This window comes from Egretta garzetta, unplaced genomic scaffold, assembly GCF_000687185.1.
Source record: "Egretta garzetta isolate BGI_Z169 unplaced genomic scaffold, ASM68718v1 scaffold96, whole genome shotgun sequence".
Taxonomy (NCBI): Eukaryota; Metazoa; Chordata; class Aves; order Pelecaniformes; family Ardeidae; genus Egretta; species Egretta garzetta.
This window is the reverse complement of record NW_009259965.1, coordinates 1,512,769-1,532,289: the sequence shown is the minus strand read 5'-3', so window position 1 is coordinate 1,532,289 and position 19,521 is coordinate 1,512,769. Positions and strand designations below refer to the sequence as shown.

At 38.3% G+C, this 19,521-nt stretch overlaps 1 protein-coding gene across 1 annotated transcript in view; it reads left to right on the top strand.

Moving 5' to 3' along the window:
* Positions 1 to 19,521, top strand: part of CPNE4 (copine 4) — a 190,139-nt gene that overhangs the window by 75,450 nt on the left and 95,168 nt on the right. Inside the window, exons 3-4 of the mRNA XM_009640179.2 lie at positions 11,675 to 11,746; positions 14,350 to 14,424. Of these exons, the coding sequence (XP_009638474.1) occupies positions 11,675 to 11,746; positions 14,350 to 14,424 (147 nt within the window). The remainder of the gene's footprint in view (positions 1 to 11,674; positions 11,747 to 14,349; positions 14,425 to 19,521) is intronic.

Here is a 19,521-nt window from a genome sequence, read left to right as displayed (position 1 = left end):
GTAGGTATTGCTGTCATTTTTCCCCCTTGTCTCTCATCTTTTTTATGTATATGAAATACATCACTTTGTTAAATGACTGATGGGTAAGATTTGTCATTCATGACAAAATTCTTAATCGGTGCTTTGAACAGGATAATTAAGAAATTCTGCTGGTTTGATTTCCTGCTGTAGTATAGCTTCAAGTCAGCCAGTGCTATAGGGAACTGGGCGTCAGTGATTGGCCTTGTACAGTAAGAGCACAGGCTCTCTTGAGAAATAGACTGATTTGGGAGAAAGTTACTGTTCCTAGCATTATATGGGATTTAAAGCAAGTTCCAAGTCCGAGGAATGCTTACAAATAAACTATGGTCACATAGGGTAGTGCCTGGTGATGTGGCAAATAGAGAGACAGGGTTGGATTCATTTCCCTGGCTCTCAGTCATCCAAAAGTTAGGTGTCTAGATTGTTACTCCTCTGCTTTCCATCTTCAGCTCAGCGGAGAGAAACAGACAGTTCCAGCAGTTGATTCATTCCACCTGAGACACCCATCATAGATTAGGATAAATTTCCTTCAGGAGATACCTGTCTTTTGCCATCAGTTATCAAGAGAGTCTAGACAGCTGCCTTAGAGTAGATACCTAACTTTTTAGATGCCTAAATTTAAGAGTGATGAGTCCTACCCACAGGATCGATATCTAGAGCCTGTCACCAGAGCCAGGTCTGCAGTGAATTCCTATATTGCTGACTCGTAGCACGCTACAGTGTCTCAGGTATCACAGTTTATTTCTAACTGGCAGACTTTTTGCGATGCAGGGTCTCATAACACAGATCTCAGCTCAGTCCATAATGGCAATGCTGAGGGTGGTCTCACTTTCACCGAGATGTGTGTAAATTGGCTCTCAGCTCTGTGCTCTGGGGTACTTTGTGTGACGAGAGCAAGCAGTGATTTCATTTAGATTATCCGTTGCAGTGCTTCCATGTAAGTTGTAGCCTGAACGTGGTACCTTGACATGGGAGATGCTGCAAAGCTTTTGTTTCCTATTTCCTTACTTTCTGTTGCTTCCTCAGTCCCACCGCACATGAATCCCTTCCCATTTACTTCCCAAAGCCATTGGGCTAAACATGCTGAAAGAGGAAAAGCCCTCTCAGTGAGACATGAAATATATGTATTTACTAACTTGAAAGCTCAACATGAAGGTATTTACAGTGCACAAAAAAGTCTGTTCTTTGTGAGAGACTTTTTGTGGCCTTAAACAATGAAAATAAGCTCTCCTATAACACCAAGGAGAGAGAGAAACAAAGAAAGAAGTTATTACAATGTTGTTCTTGCTTAATTGGCTTGAAAATGAAGGGGAAAAAATGTCATTGCTGATGCCTGTAGCATAAATGTCTTTATAATGATTTGATCTCTATAAATAGCACACAGCTGGGTTGGTTGCAGTGTAATTTTAATGGTAACCAAGAAAAAATAATAACAGTGTGAAATCTGTTCACAGTAATGTAGTCTTGAGGACTCTGGCCTCATATTTAGACTTTTTTGGTGGGTGCATCTGCCCACTAGTCTTCTAGCTCTTTGATTCACTCTAAATAGTTGCTGTTCTTTGAATAGGCACTGGCAGGCAGAGGCACCCATGTATCTTTGTAGTGATAAGCAGTGAAATCACAAGCAGTAACATTTAAACTGCCATTTTGGGGCACCGCTGTATGAAGGTGACCTCTTGCTTTCATATAGGTGCTTTAGGTGCTATGAATCAATTCATCTTTGGTTTTGGTTTTACAGATGTTGTCTGTAACTGAGGAGAGTAAATTCGTCCCCTTCTCCCCTTTATATTTCCGTTTCCCCATCCCTAGGAAAAGTGTTCAGGCACTCCACTCACCCAGACTAATCACTTCCAACTAAATCCCCATCACTGAAGGTTTTGTATTTCTGCTGCTTTTTGGTTGCTCACAAAACCTGTGATTGATTGTTTCAAGGGACAAGAGGTAGATGTATTTTTTTTTTTTTTTATTTAGTGGTTTGGGCTTTTTTGTCCATCAAAAACCAATGGAAAAAAAAATCTTAGATGGACAAACAGTGTCAGAAATTTGATAGCCTAATTTTCATGGTATTCAGCTGAGATAGCAAAACCCCAAACCCAAGTCCTTTTCTGTTTATGTTTTAGTGTCTTCATGTGTTCTGAGCCTCTCTAAAGCTCTTTTATTGGAATTGTTCAGTTTTGTATTCCATAAACTTTAAATAGCACTGCAATTGCATAATTTAGTACAGTAAGGGCTCTAACTTTCTAACAGCCAAAGTTAACTTCTTAACCACACAGGAATTAAGTATCAGGAGGGTGGCTTAGTAACACTTTTTTCCTCTGAAGTTTCACCCAGAAGTCTCAGCCTGATCTTTAAGAACTCACAAAAATTATTTCAATGAATAATAATTTTCTGACGAGAACTAAACAAACTTACATTGCCAAGACATTCTTGATTACTGCTCAGCTGTGCCTGCAACATCATTAAATTACAGGAACCAGTAAAGTTGTTGTTTTCTTAAATGCTGTGAACCATCCCGGCTCTGCAGTGTGGGAATAGCCTCTGTGGCTTTTCTTTCATTACTTACCACGGCTGGTCTTTGCCATTTTCAAATTTGTGATTCCATTCCTTGTTTGGTTTCTTTTAATTTACAGAAGCATTAAAATATTATTACAATTCACAACTCCCTTACTTGCTCAACTAGTAGCACAAGAAAACTGCAGAGATGGACATCTTTTCCTGCCAAGAACCTTTTCAAGTATTATTTAGAGATTTAATATTTCCCATATATGCATTTGTGTACAAATTATATTGAAAATCTTCCTTCTCAGTAATGAGTATTATTGTTTCTTGTGTGCTTTTAATAATATATGCCATTAGCAGATTGTGCACTTGAAAATGCTGACTGATTATTAGTCCGGTTTCAGCCATTGCAAATCCCTTTGCTCTTGAATTAGAGAAAGGCTAAAAGAGCCATGATCATACCTGAATTAATTAAATTGAAATAGTTTGTATGAGAAAATTTGTTTAATAGTCTGTTGACTGCTTCTGTGGTGCAAAAGACATAGGACAAGTTTTTTCAAGGTATTTGAGTTCCTAAATCTCATTAGATGTCTGTATGCCTCCTTAGGTATCTAAATACCTTTAAATACTTGGCCTTTGATCTCCTCCAAATGAAGTTGCTCAATTCATTAGCGGGATGAATAATGTACTTTATTAGATACGGATGTCACTTTCTACCAGGGCTGACTCAGAGCACGATCAAATCATCAGTGCAGCACTCTTCCCTAGCTTTAGCTAACCATTTAAACATCTCAGCTATCCCCAGGAAGCTCTTGGTTTGCCATTGCAGCATGATCTCTGAAGCTGTAAAATTTTCAGTTCTAGATGAATCTTGCCAGTCAAAGTTAATGGAATTACTTGTACAGTGTGTACTGTTTTGTTTCTACATACTTTATCTTTTTGTATGGATTACTGTATCAGTCTTTAGAAAAGTAATTTAAAATTTAGTTTATTATAATGAGTTATTATTATGGCTAATTATAAAAGGGTTGCTACACTGCATACTAATTAAATTCAAAGACCTTTTATGCTATTGATAAGCTATTTCCTGTAATAGTTATTGCCTTTTTTGTGATAGGGATATATATATTTTTTTTTTTTTTTTTCTCAGTGTTCTGTTTTGATTGACTATTTTCAGGTACAGATCTTTAACAAAGACAGGGAGAGGTGTAATTCAGCTGTAAATAGACTGTGAGCTGATCAATACTGTAACAAAAGAAATCTTAAGAGTGGTGAGTATGGTACAGAAAGTATATGTACGGGGAGGATGATTATAGCAATAAAACTGGCTCTACCAAGAAACAAGAATTCTGTGAGCAGTTAGAATAAAATATCCTTCTTTATGGACATACACATTTGAACTTGTTCTCTTGCAGGGATTTCTTGGTATCTGTGAAGGGGTGAACTCATACCCCAAACCCTTTTTTCATGAGAGTGGAGTAATGTCACTGGTATCTACCTGTGTTCTTGTCTCTTTTAAAGTTGAAATGTAGCACGTTTTATACATTTTTGACTATATGCCACCGTTCTTCGAAGTTATTTGGTGGATTCAGAATTGGCTGGGGGATAGATAGCAAGACAGACACAAGCACATCAGAGTTGTATAAATCTTGCTTTGTCAAAAACCAGGCTAAAGATGAACTCGTGAAGAAGGGGAAACAGTTTTTACACTGAGCCAGAGCTACCTCACTTCTTCTGCCCTTGCTTAAATTGGTCATTTACCCACACAGGTAAATGTTAGTAAAGTCTGCCATTTTATTTGTGGGTGTTTAGAAGCTTCCAGTATTTGACTTAAATGGATTAGAGCAAGAGCACACTAATATTTTAATTTACAAGATTCAAGATACATTTTACAAATGTTAAATCTCGAATCATTTGTCTAGCCACTCTAGTTGTATCATTCTACTTACAGAAATATCATGAAAGTATGACAGTCCTTCATTTGGGAGACTTCGTAGCTGTGAAAAATGTGCTTTAAGAGTTGTACTTAAAGTTTATACAAGAAGGGGAGAGCTTAAGAGAGCATGTGCCATAACTAGTAAGCACTTTTGATATGGTTATGTCCTAAGTTTTACACATCACAGAATCCTTCTCTTGCTATACACCGAGGATGAAAATGATTTTGTAAACACAGTCAAGTTATTTTAATTACATGCGTTAAAATCTCTGTCCCAACTTGGCAAGATAGCAATTGCTTGTCAAAAAAGGAACAGAACTTGGATAAAAGATGCTTTAAGTTAGTCCAGCTGTGCATTTTAGCACCTTTTGTAGCAAACAATTCAAAAAGCTGTAATTTCAGGAGGCTCTGAAAAATTCATTCAAATCAACTGTTGCTTTAGAAAGGCAGGTTGCTATACAGTGCTGCGCACTCTCAACTTGGAGGCTGAAATTTCTCAAATACTTGTCTCACTTTTTGAATCCAAGCAATGCTGAACAGAACATGCTACAAGCAAAAAAATCCCAAATCAGTGATTAAAAGACTCAACACAGTGGTTCCTCCCCAAAAATGTGGAGGACAGCCTAAGAAGACTTAAATAGCATTTATTTTCTCTCTACAAGCAATGGGGTGCAGGCAAGGACGATGACAGTAAGATACAGACAGACTTCTTATAAAGTCGGTTTGAAGCATTTAATGTTTTAGTAGCTATTAGTTAATTTAAGTGGAGGAGGACAACTGACACTGTATTACAAGAATTTGAAGAATCCCCTTTGAAAAGGAACATTTTTGTTCACTTTTCTAAATTGAGAAAAACAAAATGAAAATCTGGAAGGCTGATGTAAGGTTGAAGACTCAGTCTTCTCAGTTTGGGGTATTAACTGAGCCCATTTTAAGACACTAAATCATAACTAAAAACTGAGGCAAAATACTTGGAAAAGATAACAGCAGGGCACAGAATTAGCCCTTGCTGAAGTTTAAGGAGGGAGGAGGAAGCAGAGCTGTGGTTCTGTGAAATGTAAATCATTATACCACAGAGAAATGCGGTTTGGGCAGAATGTGCTTCCTAGCTGGCCTCACAAACACCACCACAGGGAGGTGTACATGCTGTTGTAAACAAAGTAGTGCCTTGTTTAAAAAAAGATGCTGATAGCTGAGTGAAATATGCCACTTGGGACAAAAGATGAGAAGATTAGCTCAGAGAGGTTCAGGACAGGATCAGTAGGTAGTATCACAGCTAAATGTGCGTGTGGGTTAGCAGTCCAAAAGCAAACGGAATGTTCATGAGGCTTAAGCTGGACACTGGTGCATCAGCTAAGACGACACCAAAACTATGGGCAAGTCTGAGAAGTTACAGTGGTCATTCTGCAGCTATAGAGGTAGTTCAGCTGCACTTTCGAAAGATACAAATTGAAGTAGTGCCTAGGGGAGGAGAAGAAAGTAATGCTTATTGAGTTAGAAGCCCTATGAAGCCACGGAGCTGATCAGGGATGAACATCCGCTGGAGGGCAGTTAGGTCTCTAGAGAAGAATATGCAGATTTTTGCAAGGGTTGGTGAAAGGTTCAAGAGAGGTGTTTTTGGAAAGAGTATGATAGCTACTTTTCTTTGCTTGATATATCAACACAGTTCTAGTGAAAGCTATTAGAAAAATGTTCTGTCTCTACATGTACCATTGCTGTTTGGTGGGAGATTGCTTCTCCAGACTTGAGGTTGTACTGTGTGTGGCACCAAGGGCTCTGTGCTGGGCAAGTGAATGCATTTGATGCTGAAGATTCAGTCTGTGTAGAAGGCATTTGGATCAAGAGAAAAATTCTAGTAAAATGGGACTAGGTGCTCTTTGCAGTTCTGAAAATAGTTGGGTCTGCTAGAATAAAGTTAAGCAACTGTGCATGTCCGTGTAACAGGAATAACACATCTGGGAGAAGAATTAACATAGAGGTGTTGGAAAATGATTGTTCAGCTAAAGCTGTTTGTCTGACTATCCCAGCTGGCAAGGAAGAGTTACAAAGACCTCATGGAGGGAAATTTATGCCTAACCTGGCTGTCTAAATAACTAAATTTGGGGTTCCTGTAAGAAAGTCCAATGGGCAGAAAAGGCCAGTGTGAATAAAGAATTTGAGACACTGAAGGAGTTATTTAAAATTATCCTAATCTTCTAGTTTTGTAACCACAAACCTAAGTTGCATACACTCTTATATGTCACTAAGCAGAGTATTTGCCTCTTCCTTGGTTCTATCAAAATCAGAGACCAGTGGTTCATGTGTCACAAGGGTTAACAAAAGCCAAGTGTCATAGCACATATATCGAAAAGTAGCTATGGCCGTTATCCATGGAGTTTTCTAGAAGCCTATAACAAAAGAGTATTGGTGTTATGTCCAGAGCTAGATATTATACAAGTCAATTTAATTGAAGCAAGTAAGTAAACAAAAACCACACAGCTCTGATCCCAGAAGGAATGTGGAGTGTGACCATCAAGCCTCTGGCTCAGGGTGGCACCTTGCAAAACTGAGTCAATGCTTTTAAAAGAACCTGGACCAGCCCCATCTGTCAATGTAAACAGGACTTCTGAGTATGATGTATGGGATTTATCCATTCCTGCCAATGCTAAATCACTAGGTTAAAAAGCCATATTGAAATTTTCTCGTGAGTTTGATTTATAAGCATTGGAAATTTTGTATGATACTATTGAAAGTTATCCCTATATTTGGTTATGGAAGGAGAAATATATAGAGAAATACAATTTAAAAGGTTCTTACACAAGCCAGGTAAAATGGGTCATTATATTTCACAGCTCATCTTACACAGTGCTGATCAGTCACAACTCAGACATAGGAGAGAGCAAGCCATCATCAGAGTCCTCATCTCTGACTGCTGAGCAGTGCACTGTACACAGCTGGTGTCAGTGCCTCAGTGCTTTTATCCGAAGTGTTGCATCTGTTCATACTTTTAAAATAAAAAAAGCAAAGCACCTTTTATATATTTTAAATTGGAAATAGGATCAAAGGTCAACATGTGAGTCCAGATTTGATTACAGCAATATAGAGCATCTGTTCACATCTGCTCTTAACCTGTTTGGCCTTGTATGTAATAAGGCAAATTTAGATCATCTTCAAGGGAATTTCCCACCCTGCCTTACCATGCTCCGCACTGCAGACCAGAAATATGGCTGAGATGATTATCTCTGCTGAGATGATTGCATATTTGGGTAAATAGGAATCACCTCCCTCTCTGAAACAGAGCAGCGCCTTTTACATTCTGTTCCCATTCCCTCCTCTTGCAAAAGTATTCAGTATGACATGTATTACTGTATATGTGGCTGTCTCAGACCAGAACTGAGCAGTAGTTTATATGTGGCTGTAGCTGCAAATAAATTTAGCTTCACTTCCTAAGTCTTCCTTAGCTTCACTTCTTGAATCTCTGAGCTTTATACATCCATTTGTTAACCAGTAGGTCATGCTTCTAATAAAATGTTCATGAAAAAACATGTTCTGAAGATGTAATGAGGTTTACTAGGGCCGAACTGGATTCAATTGTCTTTGTTTTGGAAAGAAGAGACACGTTTACTTTCTACACTTCACATCAGTTTTGGACAAAACACCTTTTTGTCTGAAGTTGAAGTTTTAAATTGCAAGTTTTTGAAGTAGGATTCAAAGCAAAGACTCCTGATGAATGGAAGACCTGTCGTTAATTACCCTCTTGTAAGCCATTTTGCAAGTTCAGCCATCTACTGTAACTGAACTTAGACGGGCACTTTCTAGGCCCTCGAGTTACTGTTATTTAGGACTTGCTGTCTGGTAATCAGGTCAGCAAATGCTTTTTTTGGGTAATGTTCAGAAGATTCACAGTAATACATAAACAATAAATATGATATATAATTGATGGCAGCTTCTTCAGAAGTGGCTCTTTTAACTAATGAGAGCTGGTTTGTACAGTGCATGAACAAAAAGGGCAACTTTACTGCTAAGGAAAATAGATTCCTTGACAGTTACTGCGATGATAGTCTGCGGATCCTAAATCGCTAATTACAGTTTGAGGCAATGATGTTGGCACATTGTTGCCAGATGGAAGATTCATTTTACTGGCCACTTAATTAACAACTGGTAAATAGTTGCACCCAAATACACATATTTACATATGCAGAGTGCTTACTGTGTCACAATGATGCTAATGGCTTGGAAAGCAAGTCTTATTAACGCTGTCTACTAATGGGAATGTCAAAATAAATTATATTCTCTGGAACTGTGACACATCTATCTGCCACCTGCATGGGAGCTCCCAAGCTTCAGGTTTCTGACTGCCTGATAGCTCTTGAAAGCTGTGACACTTTCCAAAGCAGCAAAGGGAGCTGTAGGAATTTTGGTAGTTCAGGGGGACAAGTCCTGCTGTTTCTAAAGGAGGCTAGCTGAAGGACAAGTCCCTATCCAAGTTTTATCTCATATTGGGGGTATGTATATATATATGTAACATATCTGAAAAGGTTTCTGGTACACAATACTTGCAGCTTTCAGTGGAAGAGCTTAATGTATTTTACAGAGTTGTCTGTGCATGTCAGGGAAGGTAAAGAGGTCATAGAGATAAATGGGCCCTGCTCCCCAGCTGCTATAATTCATTTTCTGGTTGGTACAGAACCCATAGTTTAATTATATATTAAGAATAATCTGTTTTATTTCTGTATTACCTCTCATCTATGAATCTCAAACAAGGTTTTTAAAATCGTACCTCACAGTTCACAGGAGTGCAACAATTTACACTTGAACCTGTTTAGCTGGCAAGAAAACAGAGGTATGGTGACTTAAGGGGTCACAGCAAACCATATTTCCAGGATCCTAGGGAAGAAAAAGGACATCTGAATCCTGGCTATACTAGTTATCTTACCCGTACTCCTGTCTATTGTTGCCACTGACCAATACTAGCGGTGAAATGCAAAAGTTGATTTGGAAAAGTGAGTGAGATGATAGCAGCAGGCTGGTTTGTGGAAGGCAGTCCGAAACAGATGAGTGTTAAATTATTCACTTAAGTAAAAGCCAGATGCAAAAATGCTGGGTAAGACACAGCTGGCAATCTGAAACAGTCATAAAATGAGCATTAGTTAACAGTATCATGGTGTTCTTAAAATAAGTCAAATTCAATTCTGGAGCGTATCAGCAGCATAGCTTGCAAGACATGAGAAGCTCTTCTTGTGTAGGAAGGACCAGGAGCATTAGGTCCAATTTTGAGCATTATTCTAAGAGTAGGATATGGGCCAGTCCATGAGGGCTCAGCAGAGAGCAGTGAGAATGGTTTGAGGGCTAGAAAATTTGGTCAAAATAGAAAGATAGGACAAACTTGGGTTCTGTAGTCTAAAGAAGACTGTGGAGAGTTGATAGTAGTCTTCAGATATAAAGGCTGCCTGAAAGAGGAAGGGAGAAAGATTGTTTTATTTATTTATGGTGCATTAAACAGAGATAATGTGCTTAAACTGCAGAGAATTAGGTTAGGAAAATATATTTACAGTAAGGATAGTGAATATTATAATAAATTTCCGGAGTATAGTGTTTCCCTCTACCTCTGGATACCTTTATGAAATTATTAGACACACATCTGTGAGGTGTAGCTGTCCTAGGTGTAGGTCCTGCATTAGGACTAAGAAGCTGGACAAAGTGATTCTGGATGTCCCATCCAGCCCTGTGGCAAGCCTGTGAGCCAGCCCTATGATGGCTCTCCTATCTCACATTTAAATCCCATTTGAAACTTGCTTCTACCATCACGATAGTAACTGAGGATAATCTGAGGTGCCGCTTTGGCTTTCCTGTTCAATTCAGCAAATTGATGGGTAGGACAAACATGTTTCCCCGTGGTGATGTTAGGCTGAAATTTACACTCCATTCAGTCCTGTCTCACAGCACCTTTTTTGCCTGGCTGTGGTTTTGCATTACTCACACTCCTGCAGCTCTGGCCATTACCTACTGATGTGGTTTACAGCTGAAATGTGTACGAAGCCCAGGACTCTAATGAAGGGCCTGGAGATGTTCTTCTCCCTTGATGATTGCCTGTCTTTTACAACTAATACTTCTGCATGTTTTGCCAAAGATGTCTATTGGTGGATCATTTTATTTGAAGTGTTACAGATTAGCCATCTGGATGAAGTTGTCCAAGTAGTGTTGGATGTGGAAAAGGACTGTTTCTAGTATAAAATCCACATTCCAGAGGTCAGGTTTTTTTCTAGGGCAGAAGCAATCTTTTGCTCACTATCTGCACAGCACAATCCCGCTGCAGTATTGTCACATTAAAAATAATACTAATCATGATTCCTAAGGTGTGTTTGGAGTTACCTCTACGTCTGTCTGCATTTTGAAGTTTTCTAATTAAAAAAAAAATAAATTAATACATCATTAACTTTACAGAGAAGAGGAACCTAATATACTGGGACATCACTGTAGCTTACTAATTATGCATTATTGTAAGACTTTTTCCTTTTCTAATATTTTTATTGGTCTAATTTTAAATGTTTCAAGACTGTTAAGGAAATTTAATGATTATTAATATAGGAAATAACATCTTTTGTCATTGTCACTCTGATAATATTTATTTGAATTTATATATTGGTCAATGGACAAGTTCATTTGCAATGCTGAATTCTGGGAGAGGTCTGGTACCTCATAAGCAAACAGACAATTTTGGAACTAAAACTATAGAGCAGATTGCTTGCTTTTGTCTTGAGTTTAGAGTTGCTGATATTTTGAAATAAAAGAAATGCCTTCTCTTTGAAACGGACTTCAATTTCCTATAGAAATAAATGGGGTTTGGAGGCATCTCGGGTAGATTTGCTGTGTACACTCCCCTCTTAGTGTCTTTTAAGTCCATTTAAAGCTTACTTCTGTCCTGCTGTCGCCATTGTGGCAATAGCTGAGGAAGATCTGAGATGTGGTTTCCACAATTCTGTTCAACTGAGTGAATTGTGTTCTTTCCATTCTGCTTGACCCCATCTGCTTGCTTTGGCCTTCCATTGCATGCTGTCTGCAGGTTTCCTGGGTAACCTTTCTTCTGAGTCGTGGTCTTACTATGGTACCTCTGGTCATGGATTAAAACACTGCCTTGATACAAAAAAAAAAAAAGGCAACATAAAAATGAAATCACAATAAGCCATGTGTTTACTACAGATTCTAAATTTTTTTCCCTTTGTTTTTGTTTTGGTGCAGATTGTTTCTCAGAGGAAACTCTCCAAGTCCTTACTCAAACATGGGAACACAGCAGGAAAGTCATCCATAACAGTAAGTCAGCCTTAAATACACTCTTATTTTCCTGTTATTTAGAAACATCTAATGTGACTAATTCTCCCTAAAAGCATCCTGCTAAGTAACCAGAACAACCCTTGACTGAGAAATATATTTTAATTGTTTATTTAACAGATTACTTGTTCTGTTTCTGGTAAATGCTTGTTGTAAGGAAATGGCACAAATAACATATAATTTGTATAAAAGCCACAATATTTACTACTACTACTTTTAAGGTGTACTACTTTGATGACAGCAAGACAGTTGTTCTGCTTGATTACTTTTACTTGAAGCTCTAGAACCTTCAGAAATCCATTTTGAGACTTTTTGACTTATGAAGGAGTCTGATTTTTCTTGGCCTTTGGGCTTTTTCTAGTTTCTAAAAAAAGAAAAAAAAACAAATAAAAAACAACTCAGAAAACACACACACACACACACAGCAACATCAAATGCAGAAGTTTGATGAGATTAGGTGTTTTAGCTGTGTTGTAATGCAATTACAGACTGGATAGTTATAGCAGCCCCATGTGTATCTTGAAATCTGCAAATCAATGTATTACCTCTATTTCATCTTTCTCTTTGCTGGCTTGTTTGGGAGATCAAGCTTGTCTGCACCGAACCTAGCATGCTTGTGACATTTGCAGCTCTGCATTAAGACAAAGACTATAATAAAATATTCTGCTTTGGGGATCTCTGCTCTGTTGCCTCATGGAGTTGAAAAGGATTTTTTTCCTTGATGTGCAATTAGCCAGATGGGTTTCTTTTGGCTTGATTGTTTGGATTTTTTTTTTTTTCTGCGCTCAGCCACAGAAGAGGCAGAGAACTGTGAGAAATAATGCTTTCTGAGAGCCCAGGGAATTTGCTTTCTTAGATGTCTTCCTTGGTGCCTGGCTGGGAAGGGATTTGCTTAAATGAATAAGGTAAACTCATTTTTGTTCTGAGGTTGGAAAGGAATTCCCTGCTCTTCTGGCTGAATAGAACCAGGAGAGAGTTTTGCTCCCTAAATACTCTGGTATGCTTTGCCTGCTGGGATTATCTGGGCATACTTCATCTTGTCCATCCCCATGGTGTTCTCGACCCTCCACCAGCTCTATGAGGGACAGGAAGGAGTTCAGTCTTGTGAAAACACAAATGCTGTAGCTCAACTAAAATTGTTAGGCTTTCTAGTAGAGTGTTCTGGCAAAAATTAATGCTCTGTGATATACAGATGATGAGAGAAAATGAGTTAATAGTCCCTGCTGGCCTAACACTGGATGATAACCATGAACCATGGACCTTAGTTACTTGCTTTGGCTTCCAGCCAGTGGTACTAAAGAGCAAGTCGACTTTACTCAAATGGGAGAAAACTGAACTCAGGCAAAAAATAGTGTGTGAGAAGTTAGCTGTCTCAACAGAATAAGTCAAAATTTATATGTATCATTGTTTCTGTATCTAGGGTACATACCAGGTGTCTGTCAAGTATGGGAGTTACAAATACTAGTTTCCTAACTTGTTCAGTGCAGCCTGGCTAATTCCTGTGAGCTGCATACATGGGCAGTAAAAGCATCCCGCGCTGCAGCGCTCTGACTGCAGCTCTAGCCTCATCAGCCTTCAGCTGGTTGGAAGAATAGTTGGGGTGTCCCGGTGGCTCCCCAAGGACCTGGAGTCCATGCAGTGGAGATGGTCTGAGCCTGGCTGGGAGGCTGACGTGGCTGCCAACTGTGTGGCTGTGGGCACAAAACACTCAGGAAACAGTTTCTTTGGGGCGATTTAATCTCTGGGGAGAATATTTACTATAGGGGAAGATTTTGTAACTGTCAAATAGACTATGATGTGGTTTGTTTCAAAGAACATTTTTCGGTGAAGTATCCCAGATTTGGTTAATACCTTCTCTCCACTAAAGCATTTTAATGGCCTAGTCAGGAAGGCTGTTCAGATGGTTTTGTTGGTTTGGTTTTTTAAGAACATTGCACAGCACAGTGGCTGGCTTCATTATCAGCATAGCTTACGCCATCTGAAAGAATCACACTACATTATTTTAGTTTTATTCTCTTCTGACTCAGTCTATAGTAAATGGTTTTGCCAACGTAGCTATTGCAGAAAAACTATACCAGGAGAACTCTGCTACTGTAAATGTGCCTTTCATGGCAACCAATGACAAGTGCCTTCACTTCTTTTTCCATTTAGTTTGCCAAGTGATGCTGAAGCAGCATAAAAATAATCTAAGCTTTAAACTCAAATAATACAACTCTTGTATAGCTTTTTTGTCCCCTTGGACACTGTGAGACTGGAATTCTCCATTGTCCCATCTGAGGAAAAGTACTTGGTCAGAGGAAAGGGATTCCTGATGGATGTTGAGGTCTGTCCATTGACAGGTGATTGACAAGGCATCATTGCGTGATACAAAGTGATTCAGGTTTGTAGGCTTAACAAGGTGCCACCCATCAGCTGAACAAATGATTCACTGAATGCTCTTATCCCTTCCTGATTGCAAAGAGAAACATATTACCTTGTACCACACTTCAGTTTCCTAATGGGGTCTACTGTCTTCACTCTGGCAAATGGCATCTTTCTCCCCTTTCATTACACCATGCAAAACTCAAATGTAACTTTCCATTTAGGTGATTGCTGAGGAACTGTCTGGCAATGATGACTACGTTGAACTTTCATTCAGTGCCCGGAAATTGGATGACAAGGTAAGCTGCTTGATATTAACCTTACTGAAAGATATAAGAATGCCTGCAAATATAATTTGATGAGATTTTCCCTGACAGATATTTTTTGCCTTATATTATTAAACACATCAGAGATTTCAGATGAATGTTCACAATGAGGCTTTCCTCAAGTTGCGAAGTAATTAAAAAAAAACCTCAAGGGAATCTAATTAAAATGAAGACAATTTAATTACGCTATAACCAAGACAATTTAATTATTTAAAATGCCACAGATCTGAAGTGCTTAGAGAAATGAGTTTTCTATAAGCAAGGATGTTATAGTTGAAGTATGCATCTTAAAATAAAGCTAGAAAACTTCATAACAGTTCAGTCATGATATACATTTTGTTCAACAAAATGTAGCTTGAATGTGAGAAAAAGACTCTTGCATATTTGTTAAAAACTTTTTCCCTCATCAATAAGAAAACTCTTCACTGTCTCAAACACTGCTCTTCACTATAAGGACTACTTCTTTCTGAAAATATCCATTGTTGTTCAGCAATGCACATATAATAAGCACCTCAATCAATACACAGCCCAAGAAATCCAGGTGACTGCTTGTAAAGCACACCCTCTGTTAGTTCAGTGTAATAGGAGACACATAATTATTTGAGGTAATCTGGGGAATATCTTTGTAATTAATAGATGTCATAAGGCTATGACCCTCTTTAGATAATAGGGCTTTACATATAATTGAGGATCAGATGATTAAGATTGTACTCGATCACAATATCTACCATTATTATATAGTCCCTTCCTATATATAAAGCTGCTTCTAATTAGAATCATATGGTAACATTATACAAAAGTTTGTGATTCTAGTGCTCTAAGCATATGCTTGTAAACATTTGGCATGTGAGTACTTTAAAATAGAATCAGTAAGACTACTTCTGGATACATACATCAGATTTTCAAAATCAGGCCGTAACTGATGAATAACATTTTCAGTTGAAACTGCCAGGAAAACTCAGACAAGCAGAAAGTACCCAGAAAGATTAATGGTACCAGAATTTATTTAGAACATACAGGTAAATAACATTACTATGCTCAGGATCATTAACAATCATAAATGATCAGGACCTTAATTTGCTTCTCATCTGAAAGATGAATTACCACTTCCTTCAGAGTTGCTGGAGTCTTAGTGTTTCTGAATCACGTACTTTATAGATTTAACAACCTCTCTTTAGAAAGACACCATTAGGCCTAATTTCCAAAGTTGTACACAAGTTTATTCCTGTTCCACGTGCCGTCACATCTAGAAAAAGGAAAGGAAATGTACAACATAATAACACTTCACTTGGTCATTCCTTTTCCACAAATGTAAAATGTAATCTGGTGTAGATATTACGATTGCTTATGGCTCCTGTTGGTACAAATTAAAAGGATACTGCCAGAGTATGCTTCTGAGTCAGGTCAGTGTTGTTTGGGCAATAGCTTTAGAGAGTGGTTGAAACACTTTATGGAGATAAATCAAGGAGGGTCATTCTGAAATATTGCAAGAACATTGTCATTCTTACCATTTCAACATGTACAGTCAAGGTAGGCTTCATCTAATAAAAAATTCCAGGATGGTACAGTGTGCAACTCGGGCAATGACTCATATGTTATCTGAATCAAAACTCCTGTCTTCACCTGATGAAAATCACTGGAAGCCTATTACATTTGAAATAAGTCTTTCCATTTCCTCCAGCTAGAGACGGAGCTAGAAACCAGGCTGAACCTTGGCTTACCTCGTCTGTAAGAAAAGGCTAGGGTTTTGGTATGGCTTATAATGAATGTTGACATCAGCAGATGCAAGGCACTCTTAGTAATTATTGCTATTAAGGTTTGAAATTACTTAAATTGTATAGTTCAGCCATCAGTGAAAAAGCATGAGTGCCCCAATGTCACATAAATATCAAAAAAACCCATCAGAGAATTGAGAAGAGCCCATCTTGTGAAATCCTAAGCTTGGTTTTGCCTGCCTCTCCCTGCTCAGAGGAGTGAAGACCTGAGTAGAGGTGTAACATCAGAGAAGCAGACTGAGGGCTGGAACTGGCCTGGGATGCTCCTGAAAGCCAGAGGAAGCCTGTGAGAGCAATCGCTCATACTCTGCTATGCAGAGTCACTTGTAACCCCGGGAGTTCCTGCACTTGTAGGTGTGGGCATGGTGGAAGACAAGGTGAATCCAAATGTTTCACAACCTGGGGGTAAAGGGTGGGGGAAGGTTCTGGATCTTCTCTAAGGATAAAAAAAATAATTTCTTTATGTCCATTACTGTCAGTGGTATTTAGAATGGGCAAGAATCATCTTCCTCCATCCTTTAAAGGAAAATTCCTTGAAAGAAGATCCAGATTGTGGTCCTTAAACATATGAGTTTCCTCCACTAAGGAAAAAGGTGTGAACAACACATTTTTGGCAGATTAAACAAAATTTGTCGGTCTAATTTAACAGGCAGTATGTGTTTGTTGGGGTTTTTTTACTCCCCCCACATAAAACTTCAAGTGTTTTAGAGAGGCCATAAAACAAGTAAAGCCTATTCAATTTTTCCTGGAGTGGTGGCTGAAACATTCAGTAAAAAATTATAGGAAAGTCACAGGTATGAAAGTTTCCTTTAGTTACCCGACTTTGCAGAAGATAAAAGTTATATTTTTTATTGCAGTGCTTGTTGGGAAGGTATAACTGCATTTTCTTGTTTTATTGAAGCCCAGTCTGCTCAGATGGCACATCTTTGTTTCAAGACATCCACTGAGAACACTTCACAGTGCAACAATAACTTTTGGAAAGGTTCCATTGTATTAATAGCTGTGTCACAATTACCATGACAAGCAGCCACGTTTTTATGGTACTTATAATAACTTATGAGCACTAAGGTAGGCAAACTGCTTTTCCTGTTCTGAGAAAGGCAATTATCATTGCTTGGGAAAGATTTTCCAGCAAATGGGTGCAAAATACAAGCTAATACTGCTTTTTTATGTATTTCCCTGGTACTAAACTGCTAAAAGAAAAAAATCCTTAAATGCCTTGTCTTGCTGCTGAAGAATTGTCAAAATTATTAGTGTCTTTTGGCAATCCTTTTCTGATAGACCTTTGACTTGAGCCCCAAACCTGAATTTTAAAAAGTGTCATGCTCTGAAAATGAGTGTACTAAAAGATGTCTCAAACTAGGTGCTCAGAAACGGAGGCAGTTAATTTTTTAAAATTTAAGCCATGTACTTGTGTTATTACTGTGTACCCGCCACACATACTGAAACAACAGTGTGCATTATACCACTAACAAATGCATTACATTAATCATTTAAACATTATTAAAATATCAAAACATTAAACCTTTATTGCTGCTATTCTTCTTTTAAAGGATGTTCTGAGATAATGCAAAGCTGTAAGATTCAGCATAACAACCAAAAAGCTTTGAAAATGTTAATAGCTAGGAAATAAAATGTTTCTTCAGCATACTATTTTTGAGTTGTTATGAAGCATCTTCAATACTGAAAGATTTTTTTTTTTTTGTACCTTCATTCTGAAAAGAATTAGGCTTTGGTTTTGCATTGAAGGATGGGTGATAAAAGCTATCATCCAACATTAAAATCATTCCCTTTAGGTGGTATTGCCTTGGTAGTTAAAACATATTAAAAATTACTTCCCTTGTGCTGATTTGCTGCTTCAACTTTCATGATACTCAGCTGGGAATGGTACTGTATTTTGAGTCTTACACAAAATCCTGGGTTCCTTTCTGAATTTTTCTGCACTCCTGGGTGCATTCTTTGGATGTATCATTTTGAGGTGTTTTCTTTCAGTTGACTTTTTTAATCAAACTTGCATTTGATAAAGAATCTGTAAACATTAAGCTTTTGCTCAGCTTCAATCAGTATACTTATGTACGAGAAAAGGCAGCTCAATCTTTTTTAACCCTATGCACTCTGGATTTTGATGTCGCTATAATTAAAACCTCCTTCTCTGCTTGTTCTCTTTGCTATGCAGTAGTAACCTGGCAGAATTTGATCACCAAAGTTCCTTATATACTAGCAGTTTCAAGGGCTGAATGGAGTCCAGATAGTAAATCTATATCAGGGCCTTGAGGCAAACCGTGGAGTTACAGACTTTGTTGTGTTTTGTGCTGGTTCTACACATTCTTACATTAAATGTCCTGTGACCATGTAATTGGAACAAATAGGCAAACATACGGCTTTGTTGTTTAGAGCTCCACATGATAAGATTTAACAAATAGACATGTATGTGCTTTTCATCGGTTTCTGAACACACCATTACCTTTTCTCTAGTAGGAAAACAGACAGATCGTTTACAGAACAGCACTCTGAACACAGCATGATAGGTGTCATCTTTAGGGCATGGAAAAAACTTTAGGTTGCTTGAGCCTTGCCCAAGGCTTTGTGGTCCCTAGGGTCTCACTTCCTCTTCCAGACATTCCAATTCAGGTGTCCCTTTTCAAAGCCCTGATTTCTTTGCTTGTTTTGCAGTTGTGGCATTGTAAAAATGCCCTAAAGACAAATTTGACCAAAATGATGTGCTCAGACTTTGACTACCATCTTATCCAAAGTTTTTCTCATCCCAACAGCTATCCAGCTAGTCAAAAATTAGTGTGGTGGGCATTTGGTGAGGAGAAAATTGTAGAACTATGCATATAATGGTCTTTTTTACACTAATGCTTTTATAGAAGCACCGGCAGAGCAAACAGAATTCCTCACTCCCCAAATTAATGTGGAGGTCTGTGGTTTTGGATATGGCCTGCAGAGAAGGATAATATTCATATGCATAAAGTTAATTGGTTGGCTCTTTTGAAGAAGAAAATGAAGAAGGCAGTTGAAACTACAGAAAATGAGCTGAGTCCATTTGAATCCTGCTCTTGCAGCATTGCAGTCAGAAATGTGAATTAGCCAGCTTTCCCCCTCCAGCCATGGAGGGCTAACACCCAGCTACTCTTCTGTCCCCCAGCCAGCATGTCCAGAAGAAAAGAGATGTTGTTGAAATGAAAGAGGCTGTGGCCAGACTGCAGCAATGCTACAGAAAGCAACTTAATTTAGGTTTGTGTAAGAAGGCTCAGGATTATTAGCTGAATGCAAGACTAGGGGAGCAGGTTCT